General features: G+C 34.3%; 1 protein-coding gene across 4 annotated transcripts in view; it reads left to right on the forward strand.

Moving 5' to 3' along the window:
* Rad51b (RAD51 paralog B) overlaps nt 1–20117 on the forward strand; it is a 634368-nt gene that overhangs the window by 38584 nt on the left and 575667 nt on the right. For all 4 annotated transcript variants that reach the window (XM_047538988.1, XM_047538991.1, XM_047538990.1 and 1 more), the window contains exons 5-7: nt 5742–5878; nt 18490–18609; nt 19589–19772. In XM_047538988.1, coding sequence (XP_047394944.1) covers nt 5742–5878; nt 18490–18609; nt 19589–19772 — 441 coding nt within the window. The remainder of the gene's footprint in view (nt 1–5741; nt 5879–18489; nt 18610–19588; nt 19773–20117) is intronic.

A 20117-nucleotide genomic window follows, 5' to 3' on the forward strand; every position in this document is an offset into this window, starting at 1 on the left:
ATATGATATTTTACTTCTCTAAGACTACACAGAATTAGTACATAAAAATAATGAAGTAGGGAAAATGCCACTTGTTCTTAACTTTTCAGAGTTTTGAAAACATTTTCTTTAAAGATGGAATAGTACATTAATACCTTACATTTTCATGGTACTTGATGCTTCACTGAATATTTTTATATGTATCATCTTAATAAAAATGATGGTTTGGTTTAACTTTCCCCTAAAAAATTCACAAAGCATTTGGCAGTTTTAAACTCATTAATCTTAGAGCATATCTAAACCCAGTGCATAGATAGTATGTATAGAAAGACCAGTTTTCAGTTCCTCCATTAGTTCTCACTCTGAAGTATAAGTATTTCTTTATTTGAAGATCCAGTTTAAAACTTTTACTGACAGAAGATTCCCTTGGTCTGATATCTGATGATTAATTTGATGCACGTTGCCTCTAATAATGATGTTTTAGTCAGCTTTTTCACTGCTGCGACTAAAGGACCTGAGCAGCATGATTGTAGAGGAGGAAAGGTCTATTTGAGGCTCACGGTTTCAGAGGTCTTAGTCCATAGAAGGCCACTCCATTTCTTAGGGCTCAAGGTGAGGCTGAGCATCATGGTGGGAGAGTGTGGAGGAGGGAAGCCGCTCACATCATGGTGATCAGGAAGCAGAGAGAGTCTTTACTTGCCAGATACAAATATATACCCCATAGCCACGTCCCAATTCCCACCTCCTCCAGCCACACCCTACCACTTCAATTAATCCCACTAGGGATTAATTCACTGATTGGGTTAAAACTCTTAGAACCCAATCATTTCTCCTCTGAACCTTTTTGCATTGTCTCATGAACTTTTGGGGAACACTGCACATCCAAACCATAGCAAATAATAAAGGTCCATGATAAGTTCTTGTATCTCTTTAAACTAGTGGTTTCTAAAGCAGGGTATATAAGATGATCTGTTAGGTTTTGGGAAGAAAATATTAGAACTTTTGTTGGCATTTCAATCTAGCAGGTAAAATTTGCTTTAACTAACAATTTATGGATTGGTCATCTGTGTGTCAGAATGTCATATGTCAGTTTTGTCTGTGAGGAAGGGGTACAGAGGGTTGACAGAGGCACCTTGATTTTACCTTTATTTACACTAGTTTAGGATGAATATAGGAAACAATATGGCAACAACTTAAATGAATTATTTGCTAAGCAAATAACTTCAGAATGAGTATAGAAGTCATTGTAGATGAACTGAGGTTTCAAGAATTAAATTGCTCAAGGTGGGAGAATGCTATATAGAGTACAGTGTTTCTAACATGGTCCAGATTATCATATTAGTTAGATTCTTTTTCAATAACAAAATATACAAACAACCACCTTTTTCCTGTTGAGCTGTTGAGGTATAGATGTTATCAGGAAAGAGCCTCAAAAATAAGACTTCTTGAACATAAAATAATGTGTATGAGATAATTTGGTCTAACTTAATTTCCTGGGGTAGTATTATTTTCACTTGATAAGAATTTAGATTGCACATTTGGGTTGAGGGTGTAGCTCATCATAGAGTGCTTGCCTATCATGTGCAAGGACCTTGATTTGATCCCCAGCATCACAAAACAAACATGAATCATTGACTGTGTATGTGTATATGCATTTATTTAAGTTCGTCAAACATTAGAATTAAGTTTTCTGTATTCCACTCTTTGTAAATTTACCAGAAAAGGAAATAAGAATCTTACCCATTAAACTCTACTTAATGATGTGCATACTGAACTGTGGGGAAAGTATACTGTCTTTGACTCACTTTGAAGTACATAAAAAAACAAAACAACCTAAGCTGAATTGATAATGGATAGAGGAATGGAAATATGAATATAGTCCAGTATTATAAGTTTAGTAAAAATGGTAATTTTAGAGTCTAGGTGGTAGGTATATGGATGTTTCCTATAAAATTCTTCCAAGTTTTCTGTTGCCTTATCCTTAGGCAGTCTATAGCAACCCAGAAGTTGATGTCAGATGTGCAAAGAGTACTTCAGGATAGTATCAATTTTGCTTATTTTTTAAAATAAAAATCTGTCAGTTTATTTAATGTTGTTGTAGCAAAATACCTGAGGGCTGGATTCTTTATGTACAGGTGTATTTGGCTTAGAATTTTGTTGGCTAGAAGATCCAACAGCATAGTACTCTCATTGTGGCTTTGTCAGTTAGCTTTTACTCCCTCTGACTGAAATACCTGAGAACAATTTAGAGGAAAATTTATTCTGGCTCCATTGTTTCAGAGGTCTTAGTCCATGGTTGGCCAGCTCCAATGCTCTGGGCCTGAGGTGAATGGCAAAAACATCATGGCAGAAGGGCATAGTAGAGGAAAGCTCTCAGCTCACGGTAGCTGGAAAGCAGAGAGAAAGTGAGCTAGGAGCAAGGGACAACATATAAACCCCCAGTGACCTACTTCCTCCAGCTATACCCTCCTTCCTGCAGTTCCACCCAGTAAGAAGTTCTTTCAAATGATCGCTCAAATGGATCCATCCACTGATTCAGTCACAGCTCTCAGGTCATGATCTCATCACTTCACTTCTGAATACTTTGAACATTCCTGCATCATCTGCATAAGCTTTTGTGCAATATCCTATATCCAAACCCTAACGGTGGTGAAATCCACCCCACAGACTGCATCACAATGTGGTGGAGAAGGAGGAAGGGAAAAGACTTTGTGCAGCAGGAGCCAAGTTTATAGGTAAGACTTGCTTTATAAGAACCCCCTCTTACAAGAACTCACTCCATGAAAGCAACATCAATCCCTTCTAAGGCAGTTCCCCAATGACCTAATTACCTTATACTAGGATCCACCTGTAAAAGGTTTCACCACCTCCACACTGTTATACTGGAGACCAAGCTTCAAGCACATGAACCTTGGGAGAACACTCAGACCAGATCCAAACCATAACAAAACCTGATCAGTATAGAATCTCTATAGTACTCTATTGAGATGAGGAGTGACCAAGAAAATAATTCGAGTCATAGGAGTGTCTCTGCATATTTATTTATTTATTTATTTTGTACTGGGGATTGAATTCAGGGATGCATTACCACAAAGCTACATCCCCAGAATGTTTTTTCATGTTTTATTTTGAGACAGGATCTTCCTAAGTTGCCAAGGCTGTTCTTGAAACTTGTGATCTTTCTGCTGCACTCTCCGAAATTACTGGATTACAGGGATGTACTACTGTGCCTAACTTCTCTGTTAGTTTATAGGAAAGATTATAAAAGAGTTGTTGAACTTAAAGATGGGTGAAACTTTTTTATACATGCACACACACACACACACACACACACGACTTTATTTCAAATTCTATACATATCTCTTAAGAAATGCTAGCCTGAATGATTATCAATGGAAAATATTTTTGCAATCATATTGAATAAAAAAGGCATATCTGAAATTATAAAGAAATGAATGATCAGACATTTTCTTCAGGTTATATCTTCTACCCAACAATTTTTCTTATATCGAGCGAAGTTTGCTAAATCATGCATGGGTGATAGCAATATTGAAAAATGCCAGTTAGAAAAGCAGACACTATTCAGATAATTTCAACTTTAGACTTTTAAAATGAAATATTTTCTTTTTGGGTGAAATTTCTCTTTAAATGAAAGATATTTCAAATATGCTGACCCTTTCTGAATAATTGGTTATGTGATATGTTGCATAGCAAATTCAAAAGCAGTCATTCCATCAGTGGAACTTCTTACTCCCTCTCTTCAAAGTAGAGGTGACTTTTTTTTTTTTTAAATCTTGAGTGGGAAAGTAACTGTCTTTTTAATTTTTAAAATTTATTTATTTATTTGTTACCAGGGATTGAAGTTGGGGAATTTTACCACTGAGCCACATCCCCAGACATTTTTTTTAAATTTTTAAATTTTGAGACAGTGTCTCATGAAGTTGCTTAAGCTCTCAATAAATTGCTGAGGCTGTCCTTGAAACTGTGATCCTCCTGCCTGAGCCTCCCAAGCTGCTGGGATTACAGGAGTGCACCACCATGCCCAGCGGTAACTACTTTTTTAAAGGCAGAAATAAAAATACAAAGAGTATTTTAGAACAATTTAAATTTATATTTAATGTAATATAAGAAACCCAGAGAAATTGTTGTCATAAGGCCCAGGATTAGTGCTTAACTTTCTTTCCTTTTTTTTTTCCAACAAAAACTTTGGATAATTGATAGAAGGCACTGAAAAATGAAAGTAGAGATTTAATGAAGTTCAGCGAATGATGCATTTCTTTCATTTCATCCTTGCACCTTTGCAATTATCCCTTTCTCAGCTATGCAATCATTACAATTAACTACTAAAACAAGCAGAACTTAGGATCTAACATTTTTAATCACAAAATTACAAAATATTTAAATCAATATTTAAAATATTATAATTTCACTTTCAATTATTTTAATTATTATTTTTCCACTAAAATTGTTGATAGGTTTTTATAAGAATGATCTTTCATAGCAATAAATAAGATATGAAACTTCACAATGCTTGTAACCTTTTATTTATTGTTAATACCCATTTTGTGTATGTTTTACCTTACATAGGGCATATTATTAAAAATAGTATATATATAAGAAATATGCACTTATTGAAGGACCATACTACATTTTTTTGTTTGTTTTTCAGTGTGCTTTTTGGTTGTTTTTTTGGAGTATTTGATCAAAGAATTCTGGAGACCTCTTCACTGATCTCTCACCATCTGTCAGATTATTACTTGTTTTGGTAGCAGTAATTATTACTCTAGAGTCTAAATCATTTTAGAGATTATAAACCAGTACGTAGATTATAAAATGTGAGCATTTGTTTTTTAGGTAGAGTCTTGGAAAATGAAGTTTACCTTTAGGCCAAAAAAATTTTTTTAGTACTAGAGATTGAAGCCAGGGGCACTTAATCATTGAGCCACACCCCCAATTCTTTTTATTTTGAAACAGAGTCTTGCCAAGTTACTGAGGCTGGCCTTGAACTTGTGATCTTCCTGCTTCAGCTTCCCAAGTTGGAGGGTGCCACCACCCCAGGCTTCCCCTTTAGGCTAAATTTTAAAATGGTGGTTCTCAAAGGATATAGCAGCAATTGTATCACTTGGGAACTTAGAAATATAAAAATCTCAGGCTACATCCCAGACCTACTGAGTCAGAGATACTGTTAACGAGCATGCCAAATGATTCTAATACTCATATAAGTCTCAGAACCACTGACCTAAATGCTTTGACCTCATGAATCCTTCCTCTTCATTTATTCCTACTTCATAATTATCTGAGGTGGTTTCTTTATGTCTGTAGTCTGTTTCAGTGAGCCCAGATTGTTTTTCATTTCTGCCTGAGATTTCTTCTCTTCTTCCTTCTTCTTTCTTCTTTTCTATTCTTTCCATCATTAAAAAATTGTTCTGTAGTGTTATTTTTACAGTGTCACTTGTAAATGAAAATGTATAAATGAATGAATAATCCTCTGGCCCTTCCCAATTAAAATTTCTCACCTGAACTACAAAACACAGAGGATGATTTGAGTAACCATTTTCTCATTTTCCCAAGAATATTACATAAGGAATACCAATATAGATGCATAGGGGAGAAGTTATTATATATGATGGATATTCTAGGGTGTTAAGGCTTAATTCTGTCCTGGTTAATTACTTCCAAGTAGTTGGACTATTTTTATAGCAAGTTCCTAAAATGATTTGCTTTGACTTATAGCGTTTATACAAATAATATTTGTTTTTTAGATTACAGGGCCACCAGGCTGTGGAAAAACTCAGTTTTGTATAATGATGAGTGTTTTGGCTACATTACCCACCAGTATGGGAGGATTAGAAGGAGGTGTTGTGTACATAGACACAGAATCAGCATTTAGTGCTGAAAGGTAAGATATTTAATTATTTTCCATTACTATGCTTTACTTTAATATATACAGTGTCGAACATTAACAAATAAGTTATCATTTACCTTTTATTTTTTGGACAAAGAATGTTGGATTACTGTTTTGAAGGAGTTTTCCTTTTAAAATTGACACAGGATGCAATTGTTTTATCCCTTTATTATTGGGATAAGTGGGGTTCCTGGGTAAGCTGTTTTGTGGTTGAAAGTTGGTAAGAAAGAAGATAAAGAAATTGGGAGGAATTTAAGAAAAAATGAGGAAGAAACAAGACTTAAAAAAAAAAAAAAAAAAAGAAAGAAAGATTAGTTGCCCTGTAATTTCTAGTTGGAAGTAAATTGTTAGTGAATGGATATGTATAAGCTGGGGATGCTTATGCGTTGGGAGATTTAATGCAGTTCTGTTCTCTAGTATGCTCTTTCTCTCCTGTGTGTGCGGTGCTGGGGATTGAACCCAGGGCCTGTACTTGCCTAGGCAAGCACTCTACCATGAGCTATATCCCCACCCCAATTCTGTTCTCTTAGTCAAGGTATACTGTAGGTATAGTTCTAACTCTTTCTAATCATGTCATTATGAATCAGATCTCTCTTTTATTTCTTTATAAAGAGTACTATTTAAATCAAAGTGAACCTGACTAGATAAACTCAAAATGAATTATTTTGCCTAGAGCTTATTACTTATCTTGCAATATATCTCTTGCTTATCTGTTCTTTCTGAGTATATGCCACTGATCTGTCAGCTCTTTGAGTTTGTGTTTTATCTTTGTATCTTCAAAGCCAAATCTAGTGACTGGTACATACTAATTTTCCAGAAATATTTGATAAATGAGTGAACTGGCAGGTGTTACTCCCAGATTGTGAAATCCAGAGGTTATTTCTTAATAAAAGGAATGAGGATTCCTTGAAAAATACCTGAATCTGACTCTGGAGCAGGTGTTTTTCTTTTTTGGGGGGAGGGGATTACTAGGGGTTGACTCCAGGGCCTCACACATGCTTTTCCTCTGAACTATATCCTAAAGGATCAGGAAAATTTTAAGTTGAATTTGGAAAATGTCAGATAGCAAGGAAGCTATTGCAGACTACTCAGTTGTTGAGTAGTCAACATGAAGAGCCTCTGCTGGTCAAGGATGAAACAAATTGAGCATCAATAAGAATAATAATGACAATGGATTAAAACTTGAAATATTTAAATCCATGAGTCTATAATGATATTAAGAGATAAAATTAAAAAGCTTCTGCATAGCAAGGGAAGCAATGAGTACAGTGAAGGGAAAGATGGCAGAATGGAAGAAAATATGCCAGCTATTCATGAGAGAGGATTAATATCCAGAATATATAAAGAATTCAAATATTACATACCAAAAACTAGTAATTCACTTCTCAACAGTACAAATGGCCTATAAATATATGAAAAAATGCTCAACATTTCTAACCATACAGGAAATGCAAATAAAAACTACACTAAGTATGTGTACATGATGGAATATTACTCAGCCTTAAAGAAGAATGAAATTATGGCATTTGCAGGTAAATGGATGGAGCTGAAGAATATCATGCTAAGCAAAATAAGCCAAACCAAAAAACCAAAGACTGAATGTTTTCTTTGATAAGTGGCTACTGATCCATAATGTGGGGGTGGATAGGGAAGAATGAACTTGCATTGGGCAGAGGGGAGTGAGGGGAGGGGAGAGAGTGTGGGGCTGGGCAGGACAGTGGAATGAGACAGACATTATTATCCTATATACGTGTGTGACTACACTACCAGTGTGACTCCATACCATGTATATAGCCAGAGGAATGAGCAGTTATGCTCCATTGTGTACCATGTGTCAAAATGCACCCCATTGCCATGTATAAATAAAAATATTTTAAAAGACTACATTGAGAGTCTATCTCATCCGGTCAGAATGGCTGTTATCAAGAAAATAATAACAAATGCTGGTGATGTGGGCAAAAGAATCCTTACACACTGTTGGAGGGGATGTAAATTAATAAAACCACTATGGATAAGAGCATGTAAGTTTCTTAAAAAACTAAAACTAGAACTGCCATATGATCTAGTTTTACCACTACTGGGTATATACCTGAAGGAAACAAAGCCAGCTTAAGACAGATACCTGAATACCCATGTGTATTGCAGCACTATTCACCATAGCCAAGCTATGAAACCAGCCTAGGTGCTCATCAGCAGATGAGTGAATAAAGGAAGTTGTGGTATATTTACACAATGGAGTATTGTTCTTGAAGAAGAACAAAATTATTTCATTTGCAGGAAAATGAATGGGACTGGAGGTCAACATTTTAAGTGAAATAAGCTAGACTCAGAAAGACAAGCATTGCATGTTTTCTCTCATTTGAAATCTAGACAAAATAAAGATGACATGAAAGTAGAAGGGGGACTATTACGGAAGGGGGAGGAGACTGACTGGGGAGGTAGAGAGGGTAAGACAAGTAGGGAGGGTCTATACAATTATAGTATGTTATATGGTTATACACATGTATGAAATTGTCACAATGAAACCCATTATTTTCTATAACTAACATGTGCTAACAATTATAATAAAAAAGATGAAAAGGAACTAATTGATTACCATTGTCAAATTCTGGAGAAGCAACTTCTTGTTTTGAAATGTATGAAAAAAAGCTCTTCCTTTTCTTTATGAGCTGTATTACTGACAAACAAATAATTCTTTTGATGGTAACATTTGAGTAATAAATGAAGAAGGAATGATAGAATAACCCCAAATTACAAATTATAACAATCTGATGAATCTCAGTATTAAACATCAAAGGCTGCTAGAATCACACAGAAACAACATCATTGGAATATCACCAATGGAAGAACAACCAGCTGAACATGAACGTGATCAAGCTATCTACCAACTACCAGTTCACACATGTATAAGGAGAGGAATGTGTTAAACTATTCTAGAGGGATGCAGTCAGCAAAATCCAAACTATTGGATATTATAAAATAAACAACCTGGTTTCATTAACAAATAAATTATAAGATTAAAATAAAGAAGGGGGAGGAACCTTTGAATTACAACAGATTTAAAAGATTATTGGTCAGTTGCAATGAGGCCTTAGAGAAGAAATAAGCAGAGAAATATGAGACTCAAAAAGGAATACGTTTAGTCAGTCTGGTTTAGTATTGTCACCATTTTATGCTTACAAAGCAAGCTGTTTAACATGATTGAGAAAGTGTTTGAAGGATTAATATGAGGAAGGATTAAAGGATTCACATATAGAGAATTTTGGGTTAAGTGATAAAAGTGGGATATTATTTTTAGAAATCTTTTTATCAAGAAGGAAGTGGTTTCTAGTTCCAGTAGCCAAAAGAAAAAAAAAAAAGAAAGAAAGAAAGAAAGAAAACAGGAAGAAGAATAAATAAAAACTGAGTTTAAAATGTGTTCGAATGAAAAAAAAATGATAAAACCTTGCAGGTGAAAATGATATACTTAAAAACACTTTGAAATGATTAGTTACATCTTTTAAAACAGTATACTAACTAGCTTGTTTTACATGTTCTTTAGAAATAATCTAAAATATTATGTTAATCATGCATGTTCATCTTAGACTGCATTTGCACCTCCAGAGGGCTTAACAATTAGATAATGCGTAGTGTGGAGCTCAACCCTGGGGGAGCTGACTGCCTCGGGGGAAGGGGAATGCTAAGCCAGCAGAGTTCTGAATGTCCTTCTGATTGATTCTGAAAAGATCTGTTTTTGTTTGCTTTACCTATTAAACTTCTGCTTAAAATTTGATATTGTCTTAGCTACCATATGCTTACATATATCTTGAGAATGTGGATAGATTAATTCAGTGACCCATCCCCATATTTTAACCTATGGAAATTTTGGCAATCATGGGAATGCCATTATACATGAATTGAATAAATAATATATTATCCTTAATAGAGATAATTGGAAAAGATGGAACTGGGGTTTAAAAATAAAAATAAGGAATAGCTAGGCATGGTGGTGCATGCCTGTAATCTCAATTACTCAAGAGACAGAATTGCCAGTCCAAGGCCAACTTGGTCAACTTCATGAGACCCTGTCTCAGGAGAAACAAAACCAAAACCAAACCTTTGGGGATGTAGTTCAGTGGTTGAGCCCCCTGGGTTCAACCACCAGTACCACACACACAAAGGAAGGCAATATGGATGGTAAATAGTAATAGAATTTCTTGGGAAAAAAATTTTTGAGGGAAAATAAAATAACATGAAAATAAAGCTTGGAACTGTAAATATGAAGGGGTTGTTAGTGTGAGAAAGATGGAAGGATCTGGGGAAGCAAGAGATGGACCAAGGACCCTGGAAGGTTGGATATAGGACTGGAGTATTAGGAGGTAGAAATGCACATTCCTGGGTTACAGTGAAATCAGAAAAGCTTTGAAAATGGGGAAGAAAGAGTTCAGTGGGGGAGGAAGACATTAATCAATAATCACTGAAATATAAAATTATATGTGCTATGACTAAGTATGCAAATGAGAAATACCTGTTGTTTTGGTCCTGTGGGGGAAGCAATGGCTGAGCAGCTGCTGTAATTTTGTGTGCATGTCACCCCTCAGGGTTCCAAGCAGCCTATGGATCTTGGTATCCAATTTCTACAAAACTTTAGAGTGCCACTCTTTCTGAATCAGGGTGTATATATGAAGGCATGGTCAGCAGTGGTAGTGGCCAACCATGACTTTGACTGATTCTGAAGTCAATACTAGTGTAGTCTTTTCTAACCCTGACCTTTTGTCAGTTGGTATTAATCTAGGAATTTTGACTCAGAGGGCAACCATTAAGAAGATAAGGCCCCTCTTACTGTTTTTGTTTTTATGGTTTCATGAGTCTCAGTGGTTTTCCTCAGCCCAGTCTATCTACCTTATCATTTGTGAATCTGGTTAAATTATGGGGAAAGAGACCCTGAAAAAATTCTATGATAGAAAGTAGGAATTAGTCATGAGTACTTTTACTTTTTTTTTTAATAATTATTTAATCTTTCAGATAAAAAGAATCTATAAACTAATACAAATTTAAAAAATAGACAAAGTTGCTAAGTAGATGAGCCCAAAATAATCAGTATTCTAAAGAAAATATTAAAAAATTAATAATTGTTCACATTTTCTATATCATTACTATTAATTTGTGTGTTTGTTTTATTTGTGCTAAAATGCCTCATTAGCAGTGTGGAGTTTTCAATTTTTCCTTATACTTTGATCAAGTTTTTTTTTTATTGTTTGTTCTATTTAGTTATACATGATAGCAGAATGCATTTTGATTCATTGTACACAAGTGGGGTACAACTTTTCATTTCTCTGGATGTACACAATGTAGACTCACCATTTATGTAATCTTACAGTACTTTTACTGTTAACAAATTTTGGAATTTTCTAGAATTTAAGGAACTTACAGATTTATATTATATTTAGTAATGTATACTGAATGAATGAACAGTAAAATAGTACATATGTACAAGAAGCTTTGAGAAGCTATAAACTTATATTTCAGCACATTTATGATTCTATATTTCAGGTATGATTTTGGAAATTTTCTTTTACATTAATCATGTTTTATTTCAAGTCGGTGTGTGTTCACTAATGTACAATTTTTATATTTTCTTGCATATAAGAGCTGTGACGTTACATGGGGAACTAATAATGTTGAAAGGGTCTTTGTTCCTTACGTGACATAATGCCTTTTGAGTCTGGGACTGATCAGGAAAGAAGTTCATCTATTCATAAGTAGTTAACACTTTCTAGAACTGGAATCTTTAAAATGCATTTTAGTTGTCAGGTCCAAATTAAGGCATAGTCATCTCCACTGTGAGATTTAGTTGGTAAGAAAAACTGAAATATGGCCTCAAACTTTTAAAAAGAGTAGTGCTTCTACACAGCAACAGACCCTCATAAATACAGTTATGTCATACTAGGCAAAGACATCAAAACATACACATCTTTTCCAGAGAAAAGATAGCCTCTTCAACAAATGGTTCTGGGAAAACTGGAAATCCATATGCAGCAAAATGAAATTAAACCCCTATCTTTTACCCTGCATAAAACTCAACTCAAAGTGGATCAAGGGCTTAGACACTAGAACAGAGACCCTGCACCTAATGAAGAAAAAGTAGGCCCAAATCTTCACCATTTGGCTTAGGAACTGACTTCCTTAACAAGAACCCTAAAGCACAAGAAGTAAAATCAAGACTCATAAATGAGATGGAATCAAATTAAAAAGCTTCTTCACAGCAAAAGAAACAATCAGTAATGTGAAGAGAGACCCTACAGAATGGGAGAGAATCTTTACCACATGTACCTCAAATAGAGCAGTAATCTCTAGGATACATAAAGAACTCAGAAAATTTGACACCCAAAACACAAATAATCCAATAAACTGGGCTAAGGAACTGAACAGACACTTCACAGAAGTACAATCGATAAACAAACATGAAAAAATGTTCATCATCTCTTGCAATTAGAAAAATGCAAATCAAACTGCTTTAAGATTTCATCTCACTCTAGTTAGAATGGCAATTATCAAGAATACAAGCAATAATAAGCATTGGTGAGGATGTGGGGAAAAGGGTACATTCATACACTGCTGCAAATTGGTGCAACCATTATGGAAAAGCGATATGGAAATGCCTCAGAAAACTTGGAATGGAACCATCATTTGACCCAGTTATCCTACTCCTTGGTTTATACCCAAAGGACTTAAATTCAGCATACTACAGTGATGCAGCCACATCAATGTTTATAGCAGTTCAATTCACAAAACTAAACTATGGAACCAACTGAGGTGCCCTTCAACAGATGAATGGAATGGATAAAGAAAATGTGGTATATATATACACACAGCCTTAAAGAAGAATGAAATTATGGCATTTGCCAGAAAATGGATGGAGCTGGAGAATATTATGTGAAGTGAAATAAGCCAATCTCAAAGAACCAATGGCCGAATGTTTTCTCTAATATGTGGATGCTAATTCACAGTAACAGGGAGCAGTGACTAGGGAAGAATAGAGGTACTTCGGATTAGACAGAGGGGAGTTAGGGGAGAGAAGGGGGTAGAAATGATAGTAGAATGAATGGGACATTATTACCCTATGTGCATATATGATTACATGACTATTGTGATTCAACATCATGTATAACCAGAAGAATGAGAAGTTATACTTCATTTATGTATGATGTGTCCAAATGCATTCCATTGTCATGTATAACTAATTAAAATAAATAAATTATTTTTAAAAAATAGTAACCTTTTTCTGAGACTTTCTACCCCAGTAAATCCTTCAGTTGTAGGATTGATAACTAGCATTATTTGTTAGAAATGATGGCTGGAAAGTGGGACAATGAGAATAGATGTAGGACTGCTGAATGTTACTGAATTTAGGAGGTTAAGTTGAATGACAGGGAAGGGGAATTTGGGAAGTTAAAGTGTTTTCTCTGAGGACGTTTCTTCTAGCAATTGGTTTGCAAATGACTTACCCATGGAGGAGATTTTAGAAATAAAGCTTTTAATAGGTTTTCAGGATATTATTTGGGGGTTTCATGGGACACAAGTAAAAAGGAGCTTTGTTTACAGCATAACTATTTGGAATGATACTACCTCTATAATATAAATTAGTGGTTCTAAGTTGGGGAGGAGAATAAGGCAACTTTTCCACCTAGCTAGCAGGTGCTTTGGGAATTTGTAGAGGGGTGAAAGAATAAATGGTTTTCATAATAATAAATGGGTGGGACACAGCGTGCTGGAAATTCTGTAATAGGAGAGTTGTTGAGGTAAGAGAATTGAGAGGCACATGCTCTAAATAACATTTTATAAATTAGAACATATTTCAGATGCTATAAGTGGCATTCATCTTACTTGATCCATATAATAGCACTATGAAGTAAGCAGGGTGGGTATTATGATATCCATTTATTTTATTTTATTTTTTAATACTGAGGGACACTCAACTGCTGAGCCATATCCCTGGCCCTTTTTATATTTTACTTAGGGACAGGGTCTTGCTAAGTTGCTGAGGCGGGCTTTGAACTTGTGATCCTCCTGCCTTAGCCCTCTGAGCTTCTGGGATATAGGCCTGTGCCACTGCACCCGGTATTGATATTAATTTTAGAAATAAGGAAAATGGAACTCAGAAGTCAAGTGATTTTCCTAAGATCTATAGCTAGTAGGTGAACTCAGAGGTGAAGTCACGTTCTCTTTCCACTAAACTATGGTTGGCAAAAATAATTGACTTTGAGGAAGGATCCAGATAGTGTTTTCATTCCTTCATTCAACAACACCTGTCAGACATTTGGGCGTTCTGTGAATCCATATTTGCTTCATTTTCTTGTCTTCTTGATTTGCAGGAGTTTCTTTGTGCATTTTCTAATATTGTCAGTTTTACATATATCTTTTTCTGCTCTGTTATCTTTATTTATGGTGTCTTGTTGAATAGAAATTTGTAAGTTTGAGGTTGCCTTATGGTTTTGGTTTGGATCTTAGAAGTTTTCTCTCACCATTAGGCAAACAAAGGTATTATCCTTCATTTTAAAACATATGTATAGTTTTATTATTTCATATTAATACTTTTAATCCATTGGAAACCTATTCAGGATTCTTTTATTTTAAATATTGATTTAAACTGCCACATTTATCTCCAGAAATATTGTACACAGTTATTGTGTCCTAAATATAGTGTTTTGAGTCTTCATCAACACTTTGTTTTTTAGTTTCTTTAATTTTTGTTATACTTATGAGAAAGTTGACATTTCATTGTTTTAACTATTATGGAGGAATAACTTTTCATATGTTCATTGTCCATTTGTATTTCTTAGGCAAATATGTAGAAATTCATTTGCCCTTTTATCTTTCTCTTTTTTCCTATGTACTTACAGAAACACATTGTATTTTTACATATTAAAGTATATAGGATTTTCTTTTAGCCTGTCATTTATATTTTAACTTTGGTTATGTTATCTCTTGTTACCTATTTTTGTTTGTTGTTGTTGTATTCAGTCTTACAACTTTCCTTTATGGTTGTGATTCTTAATTTTTTCAGGACCATAAACTCTTTAGTTTATATTGATTGAGGTTTATCATGTTAGAAACTTGGGAATTTAAAAAATATTTATTATTAATTCATTAGGAACACAATAATAAATCCATTTTAATACATTGCATCAGGCACTCCATCAGAGAAGTGGAGATTTATTGCAAGGAATAATTGACTTTTGTAATCGCAGAGGCTGTCTGAAATCCACAGGGCAGGCTGTCAGGAAGGACTGAAGGCTAGGTTTGAAGTTGTAGTCTGTGGGTAGAATTTCTTTTTAAAAGAAATTCGAGTGATTGAATAAGGCCCACTGCAATTATCTAGGATAATCTCTTACTTAAAGTCCGCTGTTTACCAACATTGATATCCACAAAATCTCTTAACAGCAATATATAGGATACCATACGCAAATCAAGTTAATTCATAAAACTAATCATCACACATATTTTTCTGGAAAATATATTTTCCAGACTTTAAGATGAGAGAGAAGTTTGCAAATCTTTTTAAAAGTCTGGTAACAGAAGACTATTGGATTCTAATGTGCTTTGCATTGTCTTTTGTTAACATGTTGTTTTGGTGGACAAATATGAAGATGATCTGACCTCACAAAGATATGAATTTGGAAAAGTGAAGAATATTTTATAGTCTTTTCAGACAATTGTAGATTTTCCTTTTTGATACTAAGCTAAAACTTGATGAGTGGTAAACTTTGAAACCATATTAGTGAATTTTTCCTACTTTAAGTTAAATCTATTTGATCTGTCTCTTACTTTTACACGATTTTATAATATTAAGCATTACTCATTTGGAAATATTGGTTCACTGAGTTATAGAAGTCTTCTAAATGTGATACATTTTATTATTCACTCTCAAGTCTCATTCATCGGTATTTCCACTGATCTCAGCAAAAAGTAAATTGTGGGGAAGATTAAGCTCATGGTGGATGATAGAAAATTCCTAATTTTTCATTAAAAAAACCTTGAATTTTATCATTGACAACAATTACTATCATGGTTTTACTGGAAGTGTAAAAACTATAATTTGTCTGTTATTCATTCAAGTAAAAATGGTCTTCATGGAAAAAGTAACTTCTTTACCTCACAACTCAATACACAGGGTTTTTCCTTGAGACAATTTCCTGTTATTTCTCCCTCTTGATTCTGGTGTTCTAGCTACTTATTTTCTTTGCTTTTCCTCAAACACATCAGGCAACTGCCTACATCTGAACTTTTGTACTTGCTGTAGTTCTCTAGTCTGATGTGCTGTTCCACTGGATATTTGCATGGTTCATTTCCTCATCTCCTGTAAGCCTAAACTGCAAATGTTACCTTACAAATGAGACTTTGCCAGACCGTCCTATATACAATTACACTTGCTTCCTTAGGTCACGTTTTTATTCCCTCATCATGCTATAAAAAGTGTAACATCCTGCTTAATTTTTCCTTAGAGCACATATTACATAGTATGTAATATATATTGTTTGCTTCTTTTTTTAGAATGTAAGCTCCCCGAGGGAAGGGTTTTTTCTTTTTTCTTTCCTTTTTTCTCCTTCCTTCCTTTCTTTCACTCCTTTGTATTGCCATATCCTTAGCACCTAGAACAATGCCTGTAGGTATTGTCCTCAATAAATATTTGTTGAATAGATTTTTTTTTTTTTTTTTTTTTTTTTTTTTTTTGGATGCTGGGGATCGAACCCAGGGCCTTGTCCTTACAAGGCAAGCACTGTACCAACTGAGCTATCTCCCCAGCCCCTCAAAGGAATATTTTTTATAAAAAGGTTGCCACTAGGTGGCAGTATTTTCAAACTTTATGTCATTAATGCCTGGGAGTAAAAGATAAGCTCTTTCTGTTATTTGTCCTACAGAGGAAAGATCTTTGTGGTGAAGAGTGTCTTAAGAAATTACTGTGAATACCATGAGACATATAGAATACTACAATATAGTTCTTTTTGACATTTAAAATTTTTGTTAAATAAAAATAATTTGGAGAAACAGAACTGCAGTATATTGGTATATGAATAACCATTTGATACAGTTATTTAGCATGGTAACTATGAATAAAGATAGTTCATGTCCATACATGACCACCAGTCCTTCCAAAAAGCCTTAATGGAATGAGATAGCAGCAATAAATTCCAGAATATTCACAGCTCAACCCACTAGTTGAAATCCATCCTACTGCTAGAAGAGCGGAAAATGATTCATGCCTGTCAGCTGTTGAGTTGTTACCAGTGAGTTAAGTATATCCATCTGGTTCCTGATCAACTACTTTGGGAAACTTCCATGGTTCTGGTAGTTGTTGCCATACCTATCCTAATAAAAATTGGTGCCAAGCACCAGGGCTTTTTAGATAATGTCTCTGACTAGCACAAAACTTTGCAAATATTTGCCCTAGTTTAAAAGCAAACAAAACAAAACATTTCTGCCAAACCCTCAGCGTTTGCCTGTCTGCCTTTGCCAGTGCCATCTCTTTTCTCTTCCCTCACTTGCCCTCATTTCCTTCTTCCATTTTAATCCATGGCTTCTCTCAAGTACTTCAGAAATGGTGTGTGATTCATTTTGCTCTCTTTACACCTCTTTTGCATAATTTTTACTCCCATTTTTCCCACTTTCTCTTCAACCTAATTATGTTTTTTTTTTTCTTTTCAATATGTTTGAAGTATACTTTTTTAAAAAAATTGAATTGGTTTTCTCTCTTCCCATTTTAGGGTTTTCACTTTTGTTTCTGATTATAGCACATACGATTATTTTGTTTGTCTCGTTTAAAGTTCTCAGCCTCTTCTTGCAACTCTAGATGTTTAGAAGTGAAAACGCTGCTCTTTTGCCCTTTTGTCTGTCCTCCCAGTCCTTTTGCATGGCTGATAAAGTGTCATTTTAATGGGAGACAGTTACACTTAAAGAGTTGTATTTTTAACATTTGATATCAGAAGTATTTATGTAATTTTTCATAATGCTTTTCATGTCTCATTCTATCAATGATGATAATTGCATGTTTCAATTTATCATTCTTCTTGCTTGGCCTGCTCCCCGTGTATTAGATATAGTTTTGAGGTCAGAATTCAGTATTTAGAAGAAACAACTGGCTAGTATTCATTTGTTTAGACAATAATTTTCTGTTATCCAAGAAACTATTTGATAGCATTTATTTGAATGAATTATGTTTTAATGGAGGAAACATTTTTCTGAATGAGACAAGGAGACTTACTGATACCTGATGAGGATGATAATATGCCGTCTATGTTCAAATACACTTTGTTCTAGAAAATGAAAACATTTTTCTTATTTGCTAATCTATCTTCTAGTTGCTTGATAAAATATTGTTTATAATAGCATTATTCCCAGAAAAATAGATCTTGGAGACCTTGTTGTTTGCTCAAGATTAGATGAGACCTAAAAACCCTCACTGGTTTCATGCTCTGACAACTAACCTCTGATAAGTGCTCAAAAGGACGCATTTAAATGTTTTGCTTATATCTGCTCTATTGACAAGGCTTATAAGCTTTCCATTTCTTATTAGGATCTCAGCAGTGTGGTTTTAAATTTAATTGATTGATTTTTTCCCCCTACAGACTGGTTGAAATAGCAGAATCCCGCTTTCCCAGCTATTTTAAAACTGAAGAAAAATTACTTTTGACAAGTAGTAAAGTTCATCTTTACCGGGAACTCACCTGTGATGAAGTTCTACAAAGGTATGTTGTTTAATATTTTGACATTTTAGTAATGCTTTGAAGATTTATTTTTTCGTTTCATGTTGTCAGCTTCTGAGTAAAACCAAAAAACACTTACATATTAGAATTATGGGAAATAATTATTTCACTTTAAATTTGCTGTAGCCTTTGGAGTGCTTCTTTAAAAATGAAAAAAACTACTAAATGAGTAAAATGTTTTAGATATCACATAAATGGTATCATGTCTGTTTTTCATTAACAAATTACCTCAAACTTTATCAGCTTAAATAGCAAACATATATTATCTTACATAGTTTCTGAGGGTAAGTATCTGGGAGTAGCTTAGCTGGTAGTTTCTGGTTCAAAGTTGCTTAAAAGGTTATAGTCAAGCTGTTCACTAGGACTGTAGTCTTCTTAAAGCTCAACTATGCTGGGATATCTGCTACCAAGCTCACTCACGTGGTTGTTGGAAAGCCTCCATTCCTTACCAAGTGGATATCTCCATAGACTCACAACTCTTGGGCAACCTGCTTCCGCAGAGGGAGTGATCTGAGAGTGGGCAAGTGAAAGAGTGCCAAGATGGAAACTGTGTTGCTTATAACCTACTCTCAGAAATGATGTATCATCAAATTGTCTTATGCTCTTAGCCACATAGACTAACTCTGCTACAGTGTGGGAAGGAGCTACACAAGGATGTGAAATACCAGCAGGTGGTAGAGAATGGCTACTACAAGTAGTTTTACTCTAGAGTTGGAGCTGTAGTGGTTTTATAGAACAACCAAGGAATTCTGAAACTAAATGAAAACATTTGCTCTATAGCCAGAAAAGTGTAATATGTATAGAAGAACTGAAAATAAATGTTTACAGATTTTTGCAGTAATCACTGTTACTTTAGGAAGAACAGTTTGCAATTTTTCTAAGGTTGATTAACTATCATAACAATCATTTTTTTAAAAAAATCTTAGATTTGTTCATTATTTTATAAATTCTGCTTTTATAGGATTGAATCTTTGGAAGAAGAAATTATTTCAAAAGGAGTTAAACTTGTGATTATTGACTCTGTTGCTTCTGTGGTCAGAAAGGAGTTTGATACACAACTTCAAGGCAATATGAGAGAAAGAAACAAATTCTTGGCTAAAGAATCATCCCTATTGAAGTATTTGGCCAACGAATTTTCAATTCCAGTAAGTTTTTTCTTTATCTCTCCTTTTTCTTTCTTTTAAGTTCACTGACTTATAATACCAGTAATAAAATTAGAAGAAAACATAAAAGAGATGACTTTTTTTAAAGGTAGTACAGTTTAATTAACAAATATCAGTATTTTCTTAAATTAGTTTATCTGCTGAGATTATTTTATCCTTTTTCATAATTTGAAATTGAGGCAGATTTAAATGTTTTTAGAAGTTCCCACACTCACACTTTCTCCCACTTCTTTTACTCATTGGGTATGTTTTATATCACATTTGTCACACTGAGATAACTTAGGAAGTAAAATTCCATGCAATTGCCAGTGTCTATTTCTATGAAGT

This window comes from Sciurus carolinensis, chromosome 2 (genome assembly GCF_902686445.1).
Source record: "Sciurus carolinensis chromosome 2, mSciCar1.2, whole genome shotgun sequence".
NCBI lineage: Eukaryota > Metazoa > Chordata > Mammalia > Rodentia > Sciuridae > Sciurus > Sciurus carolinensis.